Source organism: Phasianus colchicus, chromosome 23, assembly GCF_987193195.1.
Source record: "Phasianus colchicus chromosome 23, bPhaCol1.hap1.1, whole genome shotgun sequence".
In the NCBI taxonomy this organism is placed as follows: Eukaryota; Metazoa; Chordata; class Aves; order Galliformes; family Phasianidae; genus Phasianus; species Phasianus colchicus.
The window spans coordinates 4,813,847-4,836,985 of record NC_143458.1 but is presented as its reverse complement, the minus strand read 5'-3'; the positions used below and the strand labels follow the sequence as shown (position 1 = coordinate 4,836,985).

Below are 23,139 nucleotides of genomic sequence, written 5' to 3'. Positions count from 1 at the left end.
TAGAAATGAAGAAAACAGCTTGAAATCTCTTTCAATTCAATCAACACAGTGGCCATGGGGCTTGTTGGCCATAGAATGACTAAGGCTGCAAAAGATCACTAAGCTCAAATCCAACCATCAGCCCATCATCACCATGCCCACTATACCACGTCCCTCTCCTTGTGCATGGGGAGTAGGACGTGGTGGTGAAGGGCTGACGCTTGGATTTGATGATCTTAGTGATCTTTTCCACTTCTTTTTTCTTTCTTCCCACGCATGGGCAGAAAGGGCAGTGTTGGAAACACCACCAGCAGCATCCCAGGAGGGTGAGAGGTGTGTCAGGACCGACAGCAGGACAGGGAGGGGCTGAGCTGAGGGGGTATCAATGTCATCTTCCTGTAGTTGAGACAAAATACAGTTCTGCACAAGGTGGAAAAAACACGCATCAAAAAACAACGAGCATCCTGCACCATCATTTCTGATGGTAGCAGTATTTGCAATGCAAAAATCTGCCTCCTGCAACTCACTCTTGGCAACTTGAAAAAAAAAAAAAAAAATCACTACAGTTTATTTGATCTCAAGTGGAGACACTGGCAAACCTGCTATGAAGGGAATGCTGGCAAGATGAGGATGGAGGTCTCCACAATTCATGCATTCTTCAGGCGTTCCCTTTGAACTTAAGGAAAGGTGACAGAATGGGGTAAGATGTGTGGGGGTTCTGGGGAGCTGAGCAGCCCCTTCCTTCCCTCGTTGCCTTCTCCTGTACCTGCTGCTTGGAGAGAGCAGGATGGGAGCAGGATGCACACACATGGGAAGGCATCTGAAGGAGCAGAGCACTAATAGCTGCTTCTCAGGCTGGTAATTGCTCCCTGGAGAAAGGCTGTACATTGCACAGATTCCTTCCCTCCTTCCTTCCCCACAGTCTATTTCAGGATCTGGTTTCTGGCTCTTTTTAAAGCCTTGGATGTACCTGCATAGAAGATCTGCAAGGCAATGAGCAGAAGAGGCCAAGCCCAGCACAGCCAGGTCTCTTCTTGTTTTATGTTTAGTTGGTCGGTTTGGGTTTTGTTGGGTTTTTTATTCCTAGTACAATAAGCATTAGCTACAGCAGTGCAATTCATCCAGCATATAATTCTTTGAGCTATTCCCTTCTGTCACTGCAAGCACCGTTGTCTCTTGGATTTCCATGTAGGAAATGAGTTTAAGAAACCTCAGCACAGGTCAAGGTTTTATCTTTATGGCAGCAGATGCGTTCTCCAGAACACTGGAGAGCATCCATGATGTTGAGCAGGGGGAAGAGCTGGGCTCAGTGCTTGGGGCAGAATCACCCCGTGTACAGGCTGGGAGGGATGGAAAGGAGGATGGAAAGCAAAGCCAGGAGGAAGCTGTCACTCCTCCCTGTCACCAAGAAGAAATCACTGCAGGAAGATTTCTTCCCTCCCAAACAGCAGCACCAGGGCTGGGCAAACTGCTCCCTTCCACTAACTCCAAGTCTGGGGACCTGACCGGGATCAGTGCTAACTTTTCTGCCTGCTAGAACAGTGCTTAATTAAACATTTTAATTAAAACCTACAAGAGTGATTGCTCCTGTCATCCTGCGGAGGAAAGGCTAATCAAGTCCCTTTTATCCACACCGACACGCAGCCCAAGGACGTGATGCTGGGCAGCAGGCAGAGCAACCTAACACTGCATGGGATGGGACCAGGGTGGGAATGCTGCAAGGAGAGCTCAGCTTGGGTGCAAAATCTGCACATAGGAGAAGGTTTGGGAGTGGAGGTGAGAGGATGCAAACCTGGAGAAAGCAGCTCAAAGTCATGCCTGCAGCATTTGCATCTGATGCAGCAGAGATAAAGCAGGAGCCAGCAAAGGAAAGCTGGAGTCTCAGCAACCAGCAATGAGATAGATCACCACCCTGCACTGGTACGGATAGATGCACAGACATTCATGGAGGAGCCATGCACATGGCTTTCCTCAGAACTTAAGGGTTGGGATTACTGGAAAAAGACTCAGCAGTACCTCCAAGAACCATAGAATTATTAAGGGTGGAAAGACCACTAACATCATAAAATATACTGGGTTGAAAAGGACCACAATGAGCATCTAGATTCAACCCCCTGCTGTGTGCAGGGTCACCAACCAGCAGCCCAGGCTGCCCAGAGCCACATCCAGCCTGGCCTTGAATGCCTGCAGGGATGGGGCATCCACAGCCTCCTTGGGCAACCTGTTCCAGTGCCTCACCACCCTCTGTGTGATCATCCAGCCCAGCCATCCCCATCCCTGCACAAAGCAAAGCTCTCCATGCTCACCCTGATTGCGAGCGAAATGTTTGAGCACCATTTCAGAAAGTTTCCTCCCCCGGCGCCCGTCAAGAACAAACAAAGTATTTGTTGTTGGGGGGAGTAAAAAATTCATCAAACTAAAATCAAATCAAATCAGAAGCGGGAAGGCACGCATCTACATTGGAGTAAGCAGGGAAAGAACACACTCCGAAACTTTTTGATCAGAGCGCAGAGACTCAAATCCTGACAGAGAAAATGTATTCATAATTTATTAAAAAAATAATTTATAATTTATTTTAAAAAATTCACCAGGCTCCTTTTTTTTTTTTTTTTTTTTTCTCCCTTTTCTCTCCTTTCTCTCCCTTTTATTTTTTCCTGCCATTTCCAAGGAGAGCAAACAACCCAACCATCCTCTACAAGGCTCCTCATCCCCACTGCCCCCCAGAGCAGCCCCTGCTTCATGTGCCCACCTCTGCCACATAGAAAGCAGCCAGGGCACAGCACTGCAGCCCCGGATCCTCCCCAGTTCACTCTCCATCCAGGCAGATTATGAGGTTTACTGCTGCTTCTCCATTATCCTAAATAAAGCAGCCTTTCAAAATTGCTTCAGACGTATTAGATCATGTACTTTTTACACTTCCAGAGACACTGGTTATAATATCTTTTTAACAACGCTGGGCAGAATCTATTTTCTTCTTCCACTGAGCTGAAAAATACTGTTTTCTCAAGGAAGGAGAAAAAGGAGGAGGGAAAAAAAAAAAAAGCTATTGATTTTGTTTAGGGTCAGAATAAAATATCATTGGAGTGGGTGTTGAAATCCTCAGCCACGAATTATTTCCAAAGTGACAGTTTGGGCTGCGGAGATTTGTCTTGTGAAATAAAACAAAACAAATGAAACACCGTGTTCTTCATCTATAGGTACACGCTCAGGGTTCCCACTGGTTCCAGCTGGTTCCTGCAGGCTGTGTTTTCCATTCTGATTTATTTTTCCCCTCGTTCCCATCCCTGGAAGCATGGCAGAACCAAACCCTACTGTCCACCCATCCCGTTGTCACACCATGCCTTAGAGCCATTCCAGTTGGCAAACCCATAGCCCAACCCCAACCCATCACCACTGACCACATCCCTGAGCATCCCAAACACCAGGACAGCCCCTCTCCTACTGCTTTTGAATGCAAAACATGGTGAGGAACTCCCCAACCCACAGCCTTCAGCCAGCGCTCACTTTCCCAAAGAGTCAGAAAATTAACTCCCATTTATATGCACGAGCTGCTTCCCTCTAATCTACACACCTATCTCTGCTCTGCTGCTGGTACAAGTGAAGAATAGTTGCTTTAAATACAATCATTTCTTTATAAATAAAGAACGGGCAACACTTTTGAAAAGGAAACCAGATGTCTTCCTCCCCTTTTCTGTGGTTTCTGCTCCTCAGCATTGTGTGCCCCAAATAGAAGCGTGCCACTAGAATGAGGAGATCCGCAGGTCCCTGCCTTCCTCTCTCCTTTTTATTTTATTTATTTAGATTTATGCAAACTCCTAAAGAGGTCACCTACCCGTATGCTCTCCATGCCCTTGACATAACTTCAAAACGCATCATAAAAATGTCCTGGGCACAGCAGTATAATTTAATATCACACACCACCAGGAAGGCACATAACTGAAAAAGCCTAAACCTTCCCCAGGCATATCCCTGCACATATATATATATATATATACACACACATTTTAGCTTCCATCAGCTCTTTCTTTTCCCATCACCTTCTGTTCAGGGAAATCTCAGCCTATTCCCTCTCATTTCTGCTGCTCTTTCAGCTCTGTCTCCTTCCAGCCCCTTCCATGCCTTCCACCCGTGGCTTTGGGGATGCACCATCCAGGAGCTGCTCCTGCCACAGCCCATCCCCATGGCCATCAGCCATCCCTGCCATGGTCTCAGGGACTCCTGCCCCTCTCCATGCACCTGAGCACTGAGCCATGAATAGCTCTGAAAGCTCTTGGCTTTAGAGTCTATATCATAGAATCAGAGAACAGCTTACATTGGAGGGGATCTTAAAGCCCATCCAGTCCCAATCCCCCTGCCCTGGGTTGGTTCCCCCCCACCAAATCAGGCTGCCCAGGGCTCCATCCAACATGGTCTTGCACATCTCCAAGGATAGGGCATCTACAGCTCCTTGGGTCAATCTGTTCCAGTGTCTCACCACTCTCTGAATAAAGAATTTCTTCCTAATATCTAACCAAAATTTCCCTTCTTTTAGTTTAAAACCCTTCCTTCTTGTGCTATCAATACTAGACCACATAAAAAGCCAGTCACCTTCCTGCTTATAAACTCCTTTCAAGTACTGAAAGGCTACAATGAGGTCTCCCTGAAGCCTTCTCCAGGCTAAACAAGCCCAACTCCCTCAACCTTTCATCACAGGAGATGTGCTCCAAGTTCTGAGCATCTTTGAGGCCCTCCTCCAGACCTGATGCAGCTCTCCATCAGGTGGAAATCATTTCAATGCACCAAAAAATTCATCTCAGGGTCTGTTCCTGCAGGGCTGCCAAACTGCTCTTCTGGTTCCACAAGGCTCAAAGCAGGTCAAGGCATCCCCAAGCACATAGATGCTGTTGGGTCACCAGTAGATGGTCTGCACCACGCTTCTGTTGGGGAAACTACACCCACCCCGAATTAACTTTGAGCAGGAAAGCCTCCTGTCATCCAGGTCACCATATGGATGTGAGCTCCCGACTCATCAACCTCCCAGCCCTGGGGACCTGCCTGTGCCACAGCTCCTTGCTGCTGCCTTAGGATGCCATAGGATCCCTCTGCAGCATCTCTTCACGGTTCCCGGCCACCGCTCCCTTGGGAATGAGCACGAAGAGCGAACTAATGAGTCTATTAGACTTAATTAAGCTAATGTGAAATTATTTACTTAATCTGGGAAGATCTTATGATGGCAAGAAATCCCAGTGGAAAAAGCACACAGCTGCCTTGCAGTCAAGCAGAAGCTCACGAGCAACCGGTTGCTAAAGCCTTTGGATGGGGATCCATCCTGCTATGGTCTGAGGCACCTGGGATCTGCTCTCAGCTCTTCCACCCGTCCTATTCATGCTGAAGTCACCAGGAGGAGCAGCTGGATGCAGACAAGGCTCATCCGTGAGCAGCTGCTGGAGGGGCTCACACAGAGCCTTGCAGCCCTGTTGCAGCAGGAGCAGCCCCAGGGACCTCAATATCAGCACTGCTGCACGGGATGTGCGCAGAGCAGAGGCTGCAGAGGCGAGAGGGGATTTTGCTTTGCATATTTCACTTTTTTCCCCCCCCTCCCCTACATTAGTAAGAAAGCTTAATGCTTGCTTTGAATTCTTAATACGACCGAGTTCTTTTTGCCACTTATTTTGTTTTGTCATGCACTACATACAATTACACATCTCTAATCCGCAAATCCTCCCCCGACACCGGAACACGTGCCAAGCCTTCACTTTTTGCTGCCGCCGCATTAAAGGTCTTTTGAGACTCACTCACACCATAGAGCAGGATGCCCTTCCCAAGCTAGGAAGCTCAAACCCAAAACCAGTTCCCACGCACAGGACGGGGCTCTCACTGTAAAGATCCCAGAGAAGATCCCACTCCCATCCTGGCTGTGAGGTGCTTGGCTCAGCATCTCTCCATCAGAAATCACATCTTGCAAATCTCCCCCAGCGCGGAAACTCGCCTGTCAGATATTAGCTCAGCAAAATCTGGCAGGCAAATGATCTAATTAATAATCAGCATTATCAGTAGTTTCCACTTTTCTCAGGCAGCCAAATAGGCAAAAGCTACTGTGCAAATGGGATGCCTCACTGCGCTGCCACAAGGTTGGATGGCAGCTACTGCACATCTTGGGGCATGCAAGGGGTTGGGGGCTCCAAGGGCCCAGCAGAGCTGGCTCAGATGCTGGTTCCCCATTTACCAAAGGCAGCAGAAGGAGGGCTGAGGGCCAACCCCTAGTGCAGGGTCTTGGCTACAAGCACCGAGCCTAGGAGAGAACCCAGGCCCTCCTGCAACCCAGCTCTGCTGCAGCACCGGTGAGACCAAGAAAGGAAGCAAGCAAACTCAGAGCCACGAGGACCTGCACCCGCCACAGCCCCTCTCCTTTTCTGCAATCAATGGGGAGAACAAAACAGGATGCTACAGCAAAAGCAATGCCCCCAGGAGCAATAGCTGTCACCAGCGGAGCATATCCCTGTTGCTCAGCCCCAACGTGGTGCCTGTCAGAGGCAATGCTTTATCTTCCCCTTATCTCCCTCTTGCTCTCCTCTCTTCTCCCACCTCCACCCACATCCCTCTGCTTAAATGATGCTCATATCCCATCTGCAACGTGAACTGTCAGGAGGCCACGAACGTCACCGATCACCCATCAGAGACAGCACTATCTCCTCCCTGCAGCAGAAAAGGGGAAAGTGATACCAGCTGGGGCTGCACACAGGGCCAGAACACATCTGCCAGGAGGAGCAACGCCGGCAGCTCCTCCCGACCCTGCTCAGGGTAAGGAAATAAGAGAGACATCAATTTCCAGAGCTCAGAGCCAAAAATCCAACATTCACCTTCTTTAAGTGTAATTTATTCAAGCTGCTTTATTATTGCAGATCCCAGCAGAGATGGAGAGGTCACAGCTGGAGCAATAACAATAATAATAAAAAATACTTAACTCAGAAGAGTATCTTGCATGAATTCATCGTGCGTTGGGGAGATGCCTTTTTTCTACCGAGGTGCTTTAAAGAAAACGAAGACAGAAGGGCAAGGAAGGTGTTTATGAGCAAGGGCAAGAAAAAAGCAGCTTGTCCCAAAAGCCATCCAGCCCCAATTCCTGCTCAACAAGCACTCAAACTCAGGTGTGCTCCTCCTGATGAGCCAACTCAGCACACTGATGCTACAGCTCAGCTCCATGCTCTGCCTGAACCCACCCAGCTGAGGGCTGCACAGCACCCTGCAGGCACAGAGTTCCCCTTTTTGGGCTCATTTCCAAGCTTTCCACTAATTTTACCCTCAGAGAGCACAGCCTGGGCACAAACTTCACTGCAAGCTCAACCAACTTCATGGCTTTGAGCAAACCTTCTTGGGAGGGGGGGGGGCAGGGGCTTTGCACCCCTCTGTTCATGAACCCAATTAGGCACATGTCGAGGAAAGGGTGTATGTATATTAGATTTTAATTAAGCAGTGTTAATTATAATCTATGAGATGTGCTTACTGCTTATCTGATAATTATGAGAAAGCCAATTTGGCTGCTGGCTTGTGACTAATTAAGTGGAATTAGTAATGATAATTATAGATTTAATTTTTGTTTGCCTTTATTGGCAATGGGGGTAAAATGGTTTGGAGAGCTGCAAGGAAGAGGGTGGGAAACACCAAGGGAAAAGATGGCCCCAATGTGGGCCTGCCTATGGCTTCACAAGAAAAGTGCATTTTCAGCAGAAAAAAACCACAAATGAGGTTTTTTCTTTTTCTTTTTTTTTTTGCCAGCCCATATGCAGACTGCTGGGGTCTGGGAAAAAGTTTGAGAATTGGGTAATTGTAAGGGTTTGGCCTTTTCTGCCCCACAAAGAGCAACCCCCCCATTGGTGCTGCAGGGATGGGGCAGTGCTGAGCCTTGGGGAGGTGACAGCAGGAGCCCCTCCAACCCCCCCCCAATGGGGGGGAATCGCCCTTTCCCAGCAAAATGTCAACATCTCCCATTTCTGTCCTGAATCATCACCAAGCACTTTTTGGAAATGTCAGAACTCAGACTTTAGGGATTACTGAGGGAGGTGAGAATTGGAGGCTGCAGCTTTGAGCTGCGGCGTTCCCCTCCATCCCACACTGCCCCAACTCCAAGCTGCCAGGAAGGAAAAAAGAAAATAAATAAGTAAAGACAATTTTTGGATGCTGACTTTTTCCCTCACGGTGTAATTTATAGAATATGAAATAAATATTAAATATTACTCTGTGGCTGTGCATCTTCTCGAAATGCATCTTTCTCCCTGTCCGAACGCTTGCTGTGGCCACAGGCTGCCAAAGTGGCCCCAAACATTACATGACAGCATGAAAAGGCAAAGAATCAAATTACAAAGAAATGGAGGGGAAAAAAAAGTAATAATAATACATTGCAGCTGGATATTTTAAAAGGCCAGAAAAACTTGCAGCTGCACGACACCATGCGGAGCCATGCAAGCTAATGATAACTGAATCTCCTGCTGTAGGGGTGAGCAGTGATTCCTGGCCATGCATGGGATGGCAGCGACCTGGGAAGCTCAATGGGGTGCTGGGGTCAGAGTGCAGACCAAGCCGTGCTCCATTCCCCACTGCAAAGGGGCAGAACCCAGAGCTTGCTGTGCCCACGCCGTGCTCCTTCACACGAGTGGCATTTCTCATGCCTAACTAAATAATACACGGCAACATCAGGTATAAATTACAGGAGGGAAGACAATGAGGGCTGAATGCATTAAGGCAGCAGCCCGGGTGCAGCGTGGCTCATTTGCAAGATGCTGCTGCAAAGTGCTGCGCTCCCGCTGCTGAGCCCACAGGTAGCAGCACGGAGAGCTGCAGGGCCAGCTCTGAGCAGGGCTTGGCTCGAGGAAAAGCACCTGACCTGACTGCAAAGAATGCTGCTGGCATCAAACCGGGGTGTTCCTGGGGAGCAGACTCCTGGCCAAGGCATTGCTATTTGCAGGCTGGATGAATCCCCGGGGCTGATTGCCACAGTCCAAAATAGGCACTGCACCCAGGTACTGCGCGTCCATTTCAAACTAAAAGAGGGGAAATTCAGACTGGGCGTAAGTTTTTTGGTTGTTTTTTTTTTAAATAAGGGTAGTGATGCACTGGAACAGGTTGCCCAGACAGGTGGCAGATGCCCTATCAGACTGGATGGGGCTCTGAGCACCCTGCAGGAGCAAAGTGGATTCCTCTTAAACAAAAAGCAACCAGCAATTCCAACATCAATAAAGAAGCAAAACCCAAAGGTGGAACAAAGGGCAGCCAAAGCCCCTTTTCCCCAGGGATTTCCAAAAAAAATGCCATGAAAGCAGATGCCCAGGCCACCTGCAAACTCCCTCCACAGTTTCCACCTGAAGCAGCACGGCACAACCCATTGCAACCAGGCTGAACATCAACTCCAAGACTATTTGCTGAATCACGCTTTCAGGGTCCTGCACTTAATTCCTCTGCAATGCATTTAATACCTTCGCTTCCTGTCCTAAAGAGCTCTGGGATTCACTGGATGGAGAGTGCAAACAGCTTTGACTCCAACCCCGTGCTCAGCTTTACAAGGAAATCATTCATTTGGATTTCCCTGATGAGCACTAAGGTAAAGCAGGTCAGTATTCAGCCTTACAGATATAAATAATAGTTGTGAGATGAACCAGCTCTGCGCCCTCCGGATCTCTTGCTGAGCATTTCTACACAGGGCTGGCCAAGGATGCATTGCTGAGTGCTTGCTTACCCCTCTGAAAAGGGGAAAAATGGGGTTTTAAGAGAATAATGCTTCATAATACCAGACAAGCTGTTGGATAAGGAAAAGACAAGACAGAAGGCCAGAGCTGGTAAAAGCTACAGCTTGTAATTTCACTGCACCTTCTCCACTCAATAAACGGGTTTCAGCCAGAGCATCTCTTCCATCCAACCCAAAAAGGAGCTGAAGGGTGAGCTGATTGCATTGATCACACACACGTTTGCCTGGCAGGGAAAGCAGACCCGCCTATTGCTGCTCCCATCCAAAGGGCTCCACTGCCTTATTATGGGAATACATACAGCCAGCGTGGGGCCAGGACTGCAGGGAATTCACTGCTCCCTGAGCAGTACGAAGATGTGCAGGGAGAGCACAGCAGCAGCACATGCTCAACCTCATCCCCAACACTGGTGCTAGAACACATCCTCACACGGGATCCTTTCCACCCAGCTCTTGTTAACCCTTATGAGAGCAGCACATGCAGCAGGTCACTGGGATCCGGGGCTGCCCTGCACGGCCATTAACCCCGAGGAAATCCCTTGTTACACAGCAGCACGCTTCTTTTCAGCCAACCGCCTCCGCCTCCCCTGCAAGAGGCTGAGCTGCGCCTGCTGCGGTGTCTTCGAAGGAGAAGCCTATCAGCTCCAAACAGCCGAGACCTTTAGCTCAAATCCATTAATCCTCTTTATTAAACCCAGGTCACCTCTGAGTCCTGGCAAATTAACCAGCATCTCCCCACTGCAAGTACATCAAGAGGAAATGCGCTGTACAGCGCCTGTAATTTTCATGGACCAGGACTCTGGGGTCAGAGGGCTTCCCGAGCTCCATTCTCTGCCTTTGTCAATTTAAAAGGGAACATCGGCTTGCTCTTGTATAAATTACGGGAGAGGCAGAGCAGGGGCTGCAGGGCACTCTGCAGCCTCCAGCCACAACACCATCACCATCCTGCCCCAGGTGAGAGCACGGCACAGCAAGGCCACGAGCATCAATACCAGGACTGGGAACATCCCCTGAGCACAGCCACCAGCAACCAACAGTGGCTGGGCACTGGGTGCTGAGCCTGGCATCCACCAAAGCTCCTTTGGCCTCTTGCCTTCATACTGCTGCTAATAAATGCCATGTCCTCATGCCAGCCCAGCTGGGAAGCAACAAAAAGAGCTTGGGAGGGCTTTGCTCCAGCTCAGAAGCGGGTGGAAAATTGTCGCCTTGTTCCCTGAAATTCCACCATTTGAAACATCTCCTCCCCCTTGCTGCAGTCTCCTGGTGGAGCCACTCTAATCTGAGTGCTTGCAGGGCCAGCATGGCCATGCTGCTGAAGAACCAGACATTTAGCTGGGCTGGGGAGACTTTGGGCCAACTGCATCGTAAGCACTATTATGAACCCAGGAGAGCTCCAGCGCGGAGGGAATGGAGGCTATAGGTTGGGAACCAGGGCACAGGAGGGACTTGGAGCCACAGCACTGCCCAGGACACAGCCCCTGCTCCTGCAAACTGCATTCTCAAAGCAAACCAACTTCCCAGAGCGATTTTTGCAAGCAAGGAGTACTTACCGCTGACACATTTGCTAAGTGAAGAAATATACATTTTTCAAGGAAAAAAAAACGCAGTGGAAAAATCCCCAAGCAGCTCAATAAGAGCTGTGAGCATCGCATCCATACCCCTGAAACAGCCCCACGCAGCGCTCGTGAGCCACAGCCGTGCCACCCCAGGGCTGCACACAGACTTCTGCTGAGGTCTCTGGTTTTAACCCAGCTAAGGATCTCAACCCTCACCCTTCGCCCTACAGCAGGGTCTGAGTTAGTGGCAGGGTCACAGCACCGCGTTTTAAATCTCCCAGCCGCCAGCTTGCATCACGGCTTTAGTTTCTTATTAAAAAGACAATTTCTTGCTGTATTTAATCACCGCAAGGTCATTGCGGTGACAGTTGTCAGCATCCCAGCCCGGGAGCTGGAGGAGCACAGCCCCATCCCGCTGACCAGATAAAGGACCAGGCGCTGGGCCTCATCTCCTTGTTTGCAGTCGTGAGGTGCCCACCTCCGTGTGCAGATGAAGGTGTGGGTGGGTCGGTGTCAGCACCCCGCAGGTGCTCAGGGAAGCTGCCGTTCTCTCTGCTCATCAGGAGCCCCGAGGAGAGAAATTGCATCGTTCCCTTTGCGGCCCTCTGCCCACCTCGAACCAATTTCTCTTCCTTTTAATTCAATTCAGCTCCTCCTGACCTTGGCTGGCTGGTGTTGCAGAGTTTCTCTCAACAGATAGCACCAATTACAGAGGTGCGAAAATGGAAGGCTTTCAATTTGGAGAACAAACCCAAGGAACTGGAACTTTATTGAACTGAGAAACAGGGGGTGGAAATGGGGGAGAGGATAGGGGCATAAGCTCAGAAATATCCCTTATATTCACGTCAGAAACCAAACATTGTGACCATTTCCTTTAGAGGGGAAGGTGAAGGTCTTGCCATAAAGCAGGGCTGCCCCAAGACATAAAAGCTCCCCTCTCCATCCCCATCTCTGCCATCTCCACCAGCCACGCACCAAACCTCAGTTGACCCAGATGCAACCCAGCCCCGCAGCAGCACAGAAGACAGCATCACGCCACAAAGCTACCTGCCACATCAACACGAAGAACAAAGAGGTCCTCCCAGCCACATTTCAGCTGGCTAGCACATCGGGGCTGGCTCAGCATCCTCTTTTGGATACTTCCTCCCAAGCCCCAGCCCTATGGGCCAACACAAGGGACGAGCAGCTCACTTCGGCCTCTCTTAAGAGCTTCCATGAGCTCGCAGGCTCGTGGTTTTGCAGCCAGCACGTAGCACCTCCTGGATCCCCGGCCAAGCCACGACCGCAGCTCCCCCCAACGACTGCCCATAAATCCTCCAGGTCGGTAAACAGCCGAATTACGGCTCCCCGCCATTGCTTAGCTGCTTTTGACACTAATTGCTCTGCGGAGTGTGTGCAACTGGCAACACCTTATTAAAAGTGAAATATATTATACTGTCCACTTATTGCTACTTTATAAAGATAAAGCACCCCGACTATAGGAAAAGGCTGGCAAAGGCATCCAGCAGCAGCCCCGGAGCAGCCGGCGGACACTCCAGCAAACAGAGCAGAAGCACGGTGAGCATTACTGGGATAAATGTGTGCTCTCAGTTCAACTGCAGAGTGTTTCCATTTTGAGCCCAAGGGTTGAGAGAAGAGCGTGCTTGAGAATTTCCTCTCTGTTCGCCTCCTGGTTTCAGCTCTGAGATCAGCACTCTCAGACCTACGGAGAAGTCGGATGGAGACGAGGCAAGGAAGGACAAGGGCATCCAGAACGTGCTGTCCTCCTGCCCACACCAACAGCAGCAAAGAGTGCCCACTGACTCACAAAGCCGTGTTTCGTTGCCTGCTAGTCATCAAGTGGTGCTCAGCAGCCTCCAGACATCACCCCTGGGCATCACAGCTCTGACAGCCCCCAAGTGCAAGCCTTGCTGCCCCAGCTCCACTTCAGCACAGCAGAGAAATGTTGGGGTTCGATGCACTGATTTCAGTCTTTTGACTGTGATTCTCAAAGGATGAATCTGAAACCTGCTGTTTCACAAGGAAAAACACGTAGAAGCCTCCAGTTCAGATTTGGAACTACAGCAAGGACGTGTCTTTTAACACATCTCTCCATGCATGCCTTAGGCAAGTCATTCTCCCTCTTTATTCCTTGGCTTTCCTGTCTGCACAAACAGGGACCATGAAATTTCTCTTCTTCGTGAAGTGTTTTAAGATCTACAGGAACAACCATGACACGCAAGCAAGACCCGATACCACGTTTCAGTAATGAATATTTCGATCCAGTCCCTCAAGCCTCCCCTCACCACCTGATTTGGAGAGAATTTTTGCTCTTGTTTCTTAATTAAAATGCTGTTTCTAGTTGTGAACGTGACAGCCAGCAGAAGACTGGAGGCAGGCAAACACAGGGGATGCCACCACAGAGTTCTGCAGCCTGGGGAGCTCACAGAGATGAGGTACAGAAAGCCACGGGCTTAAGGGGGAAAATATCAGCTTCTGGGAATTCCTTTTTTCTGTAAAAATGGAGATAGTCCTCACGCACGTCACAGGACTCATTACATCCACATCCCGTGTGCACTCTGCAGAGTGCACCTGCTATTATTTATCACTTATTGGTTATTTCCCATGTGGCAGAGACACAGAGCCACCTCCATCAGCTCCGAGCTCTGCGGGCGCAGAGGCTGCGCTTCAGGTCCTATAGGAAATGGTGTGTCCTAAGCAACGTATCTGAAATATCCAGACTCTCTGGTTCAACAAGTTCAAATCCAAGCAGGATCAATACCTTCTCACTCCTGAGGTATCAGCAGGTAATTGGGTATCACGCAGTGATGAGCAACCTAGTTTGCTCAGAAGCTGCAAACTTTAATCTTCATCCATTCCTGCTACGCAGAATGGAGAGGGAGGAACAGATCAAAGGAGAAACAGATCAAATTCAGCTGCATTTGGACACAGATTGCAGAAAAAAAGGGATTCATTCTTAAGCAAAACGGCTCAGGCTCCTGAGGCTCAACGCGTTGGTAAGACTCGAGTACAATATATCAGAAGTCACTGTTCCTCGTGCAGCCACCTGCAGTCTCAGCACTGCCTCCCTCAGCTTTGGGGCTGCTCCTGATCCCCTGACTTTGCAGGCAGCCAAGTTTACACAGCAGCACTCTCCCACCTCTGCAACACCTACATCCACCTCCAGCCTACAGCCACAGTCCTGTTTCCAAACTGTAGGAGCCCATGTCAGGGCATCCCATTTCAGCGAGGAGGGTCACATCGCTATATCCTACACCACCAGAGTTGGTGAGGACAAGGAGATGCTATCCCAAGCTTCGCAGGCTGGAAGGTGCCACCTGGCTGCAGAAGATTGCCACCTTGGCCACATTAAGAAGGGACAAGGCAGATGGATGGGCCGAGACAGACAGAAGAACGCCACGGGCAGCAGAACGACCTGCTTGACAGATTTCCCTACTGATCAAAGCTAACTTTGCTCAGGGCTTTTGACATCTGATTAATTACATCGCACCAGCTTGCTCCCAAGGTTCCGTTTCAGCACTCCTCACCTCCCATGCTCATGGGGCTCTGCAGCAGAGCCCGGTGCCAGAAGAGGAGGGACGTTGGGAGGGCAGCTCTGCCAAATGCCCTGCTCTGTCCCTGTATGCCCTGAGATAAGGAGGGGACGGCTGGGAGCAGAGCCCCTTTGTCTGCAGAGCGTTTGTCGCGGGCAGATAGGACACATCCGCCTCACGCTGACATTTTGGTGACCAAATTAACATGCGCCGCCATGGAGACTAAATGTCATTAGCCTCATTAGAAGCGATCGCATTAAAATAAAGACAAAAAAAAAAAAAATTAACGTGAAAATTAGCCAAAGCTGCTCAATAAAACAACGGGGAGATCCAGCGGGGAGCAGACAGCCAACGCCAACCGCATGGGATGGGAAGGGGTTGGGTGGAGGTCTGCACGGGCTCTGCTGTCACATCCAGCCAGCACTGCCATATGTAGTCAGACACGTGCCTGGGATATGGCTGCGCATGGCTGTGTCTAACAGGGACTGGGTTTGTTGTTTTTTGTTTTTTTTTTAGCAGCATCCTACTCCAGGTTTCTCTCGGATGCTTCCCGTTCAATTACTGGCCAATGCCAACCATGTTTTGCTTATGTGCTGTGACAAGGCTGCTGCACAAGGTGGAAGGATTAGTGGAGTAAGTATTGTTTTGCCCTTGTAAAGAGAAGAATTTTTCCTGTAGCCCCTCTTGCTATGCAAATGCTATTTCCTTTGGGGAGGGAGAAGTCAGAGGGCCCTTGCAAGATCCTGCTTATGACAGAGCAGATTTGAAAGCCCAGAGATCTTCTTCCCCCTCCTTCCCTTCTGTCAAAAATTATAATCATCATTTTCCAGCCTGCTGAACAATCAAAGTGTGGCCTATATTTGCTGGAGCTTCTTCCACACGCTACATGCATAGCAACAAGTACAGGAAACAAAAGCCAGAAGTAAACAGTGGTGCAGGAAGAGGCGATGGGATGGCAGGTGGGTGTGGATGAAGGCTCCTTGGAGGCACCGTGTGGGATGCACAGCATGGACTCCCCAGTGCCCTCCATTGGTGCTGCTCTGGGAGCCTGAAGCCCACTATGAAGACCCCTTCCATGGTCTGCAAGGAACGTGGGGATGAAACGTCCCTGTTCATTGCAGCACAATTGGACTAAATGACCTCTGAAGGTCCCTTCCACCTCAAATGGTTCTGTGCCTATGATAAACGCGCCTGGGCCATTTTATTAGTGGACACAGCAACATTCCTGCTGTCACAGAAGGGAGTTCAGCCCTTTTGCTGTAGGTTCACTTGGTCCACAAGCAGCCGCTGACTTAGCCACCATGAAGGAACCCACATTCCCCAGCTCAAATAACCCTACGTGCCCCATTAGGAGGCTTTACCCCATGTTAAACCCACCAGTGGCCAGCCCTGGCCAACAGGACAGACCTCCTGTTGTTTTTCACCCCAGACCAACTCACTCCAGCCTCAGCATCCATCCCAAAGCACGGACCCAGCAGGGCAATGTGCTGGGCTCCCCTTCCCTGCAGATTGCAGAATGCTTCCATCTCCAGAGCTGTCAATCCAGCACTTCTCACTAGCGCTGAATTCACAGAAAAGTAAACCTAAAAATAACTCTTTTTTTTTTTTCTTTTTTTCTTCCCCCCCCCCCCCCTTTTCCTTGCCTCATCGCACACGTGTCCCGCAGGCACATGACTGTGCTGCACAGGCAACAAGTCCAGCATCCCTGCATGGCCCCACTGACACACCGATGGCATCGCATCAGGCTGAGCCCTGCTGCCCAGGGCTGACGTGTCCATCCACAGAATCCAGCCCACAGAGATTCAGTCACCCTTAAGAGCACGGTAACACACTGCCAGAGCTCATGGGAAGCAGGCAGGTAAGTGTTTCTTTCCTCTAAGTAAGGAAAAAAATGGAAGGGGAAAAAAAAAAAAGAGGAGTTTCCTTAAAAACCCACCCACTGAGAAGCAAGTGTCAAAGCCACCTCTGTATGCGTAGTTGCTGCATTGGTAATTATAAGCACCATGCCTTCATTAGAGAAAGGGAGGGAAGGAGATTTGTGGCAGAGCTGTTATTATTTTTAAGTTTAAACAAAAAAAGAAAAAAGAGGACAAGTTTGACAGCTGAGATCACAGCCCACCCTGCACACAGCAGCAGCTGGGAGCAGCGCTGGGATTTGCCTGTCTGGGAATGGGAAAAGGAGAAAGCTGTAAAGCCCAGGCTGATTGCAGGTCAGCTTTGAGCACAGGTGACCCCATAGATTTTGATAAGGGAGAAAAATATATATATGTATGTATATATATATGTATATATACGTGTGTGTAAAGAAGACATCCAGTTTTGGTGGGGATCTCTTTTGGGGACAGGATAGTGGGTGACCACCAGCTCTGGGTGCAAACACACAGGGGTTCATCATGCTCTAACCAAGCTGAGCACAAACTTCAAATTGAATATTCAAGTGTAAAATAGGAACATAGCTGTTTATGCAACTTAAGATCCACCATAACCAAACATTCAGGCCTTTGGGGAAGATTTTCAAAGGCATCAGTTTAATGTACCCAGCTCCCATTGGTGCCTTTGAACCATTTCTCTCATTTCAGTGTCAGGACTTCACAGAGACTCACACCAACAGACTCCTCCATCCAGCTGCTTGCAACCACAGAATGACACACAGAGGGGATGCTGTCAAAGGGAATCTGCTGGAATAAGCAAAGCAAGGTCCTCCATCCAGTTTGGTGCACCCTGGAAGGCAGCAACCAGAGAGAGCAGCCCAAGAGCCCCTAGAACAAATCGTTCCAGAAACTTACAATGCAGAGGGTTTGCACAGAGGAAAAGCTGCATTTGCTCCTTCTCCTATCACATTCCTTCCTGATACCACTTGCAAAGGCAAATGGGAGCCCAGGGCATAGGGATGCTAATGGTTCTTCCCCAACATCTCTGACTGATGGAGGGCTGATGGCCACAGCAGTGCAGCCACCACCATCCCCAGCCTTCGAGAGAGCTCAGAAAATCCCTTTTAGTCTAAGTTGGAATGACACTGAAGCAGAACTAATGTGCTCCAGGTACTTATTCTTCGGCTTAGTTGCAGGATCAGCAGCTCTCTGCCAGCCCTGCATCCCCTTTGGCAGAGGGGTCACAGCTGTGCCCCATGTGGCAGCGGCATCCAGCAACCCCCAAGCCCAGCCATCACACCTGAACAGCGAGCAAACAGCCTTCGTAACTCCTGCCATGCCTATTTCTTCATTTTAGACTGCATTTTCACCCACCACCAACGCCACACAGCCCACGTCAGGCTCAGTCACAAGCGGGTGCAGAAAGCAAGTCCTACATGCAAGAGGTGACAGCAGGGCACTGGGGACTCTGCCCAGCAGGCTCCCAGATGCCAGGACCTGCAGCAGCAGGAGCAGCTGTCTTGCAGCCTGCACTGCCACAGCTCTGAGCCTGCAGGGCTCGAGCCCCAGCTGGGAAGGAGCCATTGCCATGACAAGTCATTTTGCCAAGCCAGCAAAGGCCGCAATATAAATGTCTGAACAAGCTGACGCTCATTGATTTTTGCCACCAGTAGAGCCATGATGTCACGCCACAACTGCATCCTTCCCATCAGGAAGAGCCCATCTCAGAAAGCAACGTCACCCAGGAACCCTGCCCAAAGCCACCGGGTGACAACAACATTAGCCTTTAGAAATTGTTTTGCATGGGAACTTGTAGAGAAAGAAATAAAGAGCTACAGAGTAAGACGCTATCTATGAGCAGAGGGGTCAGGGTTTCATTACTGCATTAACCTTCCGTGCCTTTACATTCCACAGGAGTGAATTGGTAACGAGACAATGCGAGGCCCAGTGGGAAAAAAAAATAGACATCTTTCCTAACAAAGGTAAAAAGGAGGAAAATAAAAAGGAAAAGCAAAGAACAGAGGTGGGAGAGAAAGAGGGAAAAAAAACTGGCAAATAAGCTATTACAGCTAATAATAACTTCGCAGTGCTATTTTCTGCAGGAGCCTTCAAGTTGTGATGTTTCCCTTCACTCTAATTACACCTCTAAAAGCAGGTTCCCTTCTCACTTTAACCACCCCATGAGAAACTCCTGCAGGATGCACACACAAATGGTGAGGAAAAGAGTTCACACTTCACAAACAGCCTCTGCACATCCCAGGGGAGCATCACCTGCACAGAGCACGTGGGATTCTGCTTGCAAAAAAAAAAAAAAAAAAAATCAACAGCATTAAAAACCCAACGGAAGACTCAGGCCCCAGGGGTCGGAAAAGGACCAAGGCAGCAGCTTGGCACACCAGAACGTTTTCCTTCCTCTACTGCAGGCAGCAGGTTTCAGTGTGATGGATTAACAGCTGAGCCCAGCTGGGCAAATTCCTAGGCTGGTTTGACTCAGGGGACATTCAGAGCTAAAGCAGATATTGCTGCTCAGTATAAATAAGAAGGGAAAGCTACAACGGCAAAGTGCAGATCAAGAAACCTCTCTCAAGTTATTGGAGGCTTAACTGCATGGTCCATTTTCTTCTGGATGCTACATTGCATCCATTCCATTGCAATTTCAACCCAACAGCACTGGGCAGAGAAGCTGCCCCCAAGCCAGGAAAACCCACTGCCATGTTTTGCTCGAGATAAGACACTGCAATACTTCCCCTTGAAATCATTGTGCTCCCCAATGGATGAATGCATCATCCCTGCTCTCACGTGCTCTCTGCTCTGCCATAGGTGCACCATTTCGGCTTGTGGTGTTGCTGAGGAGCCAAAGACAACACATCAAAGCACTGCTGTAGGAGGTCCTCCATTGGCACATCTTGCCCAGCCCATGCTTGCCTAGCACACACCATGTCACCCTGCCATCACAGCAAGCATCAATGGGACCCAAGCATCAATCAGCAGCACCCAGCCCATGTCAGTGGCTGTTTCCTATGTCTGTGGCACCCCTTAGGCACTGTACCCCTGGACACAGACAGTCCCATGATGTGAGCCTCCAGCAGCAACTTGGAGCCTGAGCACTCCTGTGCTCATCACAGCTGTCTCACAGAGGTGAGAGCTGCCTTCCAGCTATGACACAGCTCATCTCTCCCCTTCCAGCTTCTCACACGCCAGCCCAGCGCAGAGAAGCACTGGAACTAAACCACAGAGAACAGCTCAAATTGCAGCTGTGCATCTTCCCTGCCCTCCTGAGTCCAACATAATTCTCACTGACAGTCATGAAAAACACATGTTGGGCTGAGATAGGATCCGAGCTTCAACATCCAGTCCCCATCTGTTTCAACAGGGGCCGCAATCTTTTCAGCTGCTAGAAGCACACATCCTTGTCTGAAAATACCAGTGACTTGTCCCCCAGGAGCAGCTCTGCTGCCCACTCTGCTGCTTCCCCCTCCCCATGGATATGCTGCAGAGCTGTGCTCACTGCCCCACCGCCGAGCATCAGCTCAGAGCCGGTGCTCAATGCAAACCTCACGTCTCCCCCTCATCCTGGTGAGCAAAGGGGATGAGGCCAGTCTGCATTTTGGGAGCCTCCTGCCCAGCACACAGCAGCTGAGCACCTTTGCTGCAGGTGGGCTCATTCTTGTGGGTGCCCACATCGGGGGCTTCATATTCACTTTGTAAAAGGACACACGGGGCTGGCAGCCCGTTTTGCCCGGTGGCAATCAGCAGGGATGTGGGGGAGCAGGGTGAACAGCACGACAGCTCACAGAGGAGAGAGGGATGCAGGAGATGCCCAACTTGGAAGGGGAAAGAGCTGCGTGATCCCAGCTCCCACCACGTCTAGACAGGGCTTGGACAGAGGAACCGGCTCTTCCCATGCAGGCAGCACACACACACGATGTGCAGTGCCTCCCTCCTGCACTGCCAGCACCCAGAGCTCTCCCCAGAGGCCAGCTCGCTGCCTTGAACCCTGCTGCAAGCGCTCGGCGAGCCCTGCAGCAGAGCAACTCGCTGCTGCGTGCAGCCAAGCACTACGGGCATCAAGTCCGGGTCCCCCCAGCACACACCACCACCTCTCCATCCTCTGCACCGCTCCCTCCCGGCCCCCGGGGGGGGGGAAGCTTCCCGCACTGCCTACCTGGGATGAAGAGCAGGGCAGTGGTGGCGGTGAAGACGATCCAGCAGGCAGGATGGTACATCTTGGAGCTGCGGTCGGCTCGCGGCTGATTTGCTTGCTTGCTTGCTGCTGCCGCCGCTGCTTTCGTCTGCGTTGAATGCTGAGCAGGTTTAAATCCAATGTTTGCAGTGGGAGGGAGACTGAGTTAGCGAGCTGGAGAGAGAGAGAGAGAGAGAGAGAGAGAGAGAGAAGAGAAAGAGAGACAGGAGCAGGCAGTCAGCGGCTCCGATTTTTCCTTGCACACACACACGCACAACTAGCCCGAAAAGCACCGGGCTCCGGCCGTGCACGGGGAAGCAGACCTCCTACCGGGCACCCATTGGTTCGGGTTGCTGACTGACACCCGCACACTCTCTCTGTGCCACTGGGGAGTTAAACACGGGCTTAACCCCCCCCCCCCCGGGCACAAGGACCCGCACGTCCCACGGCCGCCTTCAGCCCAGCAGCAGTGATGTACGCACGGCGCTGTGCCCACACCGTGCCCCCAGGCGGGGCTGGCAGCCCCCCAGCTCGCCCCTCGCAGGGCCCCCCCTGGAGCAGCCGGCAGCTCTGCCTGCTGCCAAGGGAGGCGAGCAGAGGCTCCCAGCTTGGGAGCGTGAGTGGGTGGTTTTTGCACAAAAATCTGACACAGAGAACTGTCTCCTTGCATCCCAACCAGAGCTCTATTCCCCCCCTCCCCCCCTTCTGTGCATTAAGCAGCTCCCAAAGGACACCCAGAATGGGGTTCTCTGCTCTTGCTGTCCCCCAAATCGATACCACCCAGCTTCCCCCAAAGCAGAGTCTTTAAATCCTCTCCCTGCCCCCCCTGCTGCCCCCCAGATCACATTCCCACACTGCTGCCCAGCCCTGAGCATCCCCAACTCACAGCCATCCATCCCTCTGCCACGTGCCCCAGCTCCCCAACTCCATCCCCAGCTTCCTCATGGGGGCACAGCGATATCTGCCAGCCAAAATGCCCCCCCTTCACACAGCCCCCCCAGCTCAGTGCATTTCTGCACCACAGGGATCGGTTCTGCCGCGCTGTTAAGAAGTTTCCAAATGGAATAACGCTGCTTTTGACATTCACCAAACAACAGAAAGAGCTTCTTGTTTCATATTCATCGCGGCTTTGTTAAAAATATATCGTGAGCCTTTTAAAATGCATAAAGGCAAACTAAAACGGCTCCTTTGGCACAACACTTTCCCCATTACTTTTAGGCTTTAAGTCTCTTTTTTTTAATTGCAGGCCAGCCTAAGGTGCTTTTAGCTCTCTACTCACTCTTCTTGGCACCGTGAGCTCCCACATGTTGCCCTCTCCCATCCCACTATTTTGCTTTGCTCCCCCCTTGGTATCTCCTTTTCCACCCCCCTTGTCCAGGGGGCACAGCACTGTAACCTCCCTTCTCCCTCCACACCCCTTTTGGCCTTAAAGGCATCATCTGCCAATAAAACATAAAATAAAACACAAAAACCATTGATTTCCCCCTATGCTGCGTTCCCCCCCCCATAGAAACAAGAGCAGGAAGGACACTTCCCACGTGCAACACCACAACCACAGCGCTCACCCAACGAGGGATGGAAGCCAAACACACACCGCCAGGACAAACTTGGGCTGCAATTTCACCCATCCATCTCTATTCATTTCCTATTCCCCATGAATAAACCACAAGTTCTTAAAAAGCTTTTAACTCAACCCTATTCCCACGTCATCCGCTGAAGGCACCCCACCTCCCACCCCTTTAGGTGAGTTTGTGCACGATGCAGCAAACGCGCCCGGGGATTTTTATCTTTTAATGGGAGTAAAGCTACATTGTTCACAACAGCCTTGACCTCTGGAAGAGCTAAATCATCGCGCTGAGCAAAAAAAAAAAAAACAAACAACCAAGCAGCCTCGTTCAGCCTGAGATGAGCATGGCAATGTTTCTCTGCTGGATTTCCCCTCGTTGACACCCAAATAGCCGACACTGAGCAAATTCATCTTCCCATGCAAACCTGTGCAGCTCAGACCCTTTCTGCCAACCAAGAGGACAAGACCCTGCATGGCCATTGAGTGAGACAGCCCCCCCTACACACCTCCCCAGACCCCAAGGGCATCACTCTTCACAAAGAATTTGGGAAACCCACCCAAGGAAAAACGCCATACCGTTATCCTCCCAGAACCAAAAGGAAGGAACAAAGAAATAATTTCTAATTAACGATGGTGTTTGATGGGCTCGGAACAAGCATGCTGCTCCGCTCTCAAAACCAGAGCTGAACAGCTATATTTGGGCACATTTTGAAACAACACATTCTTACTTCTCCT

At 50.5% G+C, this 23,139-nt stretch overlaps 1 protein-coding gene across 3 annotated transcripts in view; it reads right to left on the bottom strand.

Annotated features, from left to right (window-relative positions):
- OPCML (opioid binding protein/cell adhesion molecule like) overlaps window positions 1-21,819 on the bottom strand; it is a 259,744-nt gene extending 237,925 nt beyond the window's left edge. Inside the window, exons 1-2 of one of the 3 annotated variants that reach the window (XM_090123389.1) lie at window positions 21,724-21,819; window positions 20,820-21,011 (exon numbers count right to left, since the gene is read on the bottom strand). In XM_090123389.1, coding sequence (XP_089979515.1) covers window positions 20,820-20,880 — 61 coding nt within the window. In that variant the 5' untranslated portion in view covers window positions 20,881-21,011; window positions 21,724-21,819. Of the gene's footprint in view, window positions 1-20,819; window positions 21,012-21,167; window positions 21,184-21,319; window positions 21,336-21,723 lie in introns of those variants that run through there. The other 2 variants (XM_090123388.1, XM_090123390.1) reach the window with 2 other exon arrangements.
- Between the last annotated feature and the right edge of the window lie 1,320 nt (window positions 21,820-23,139).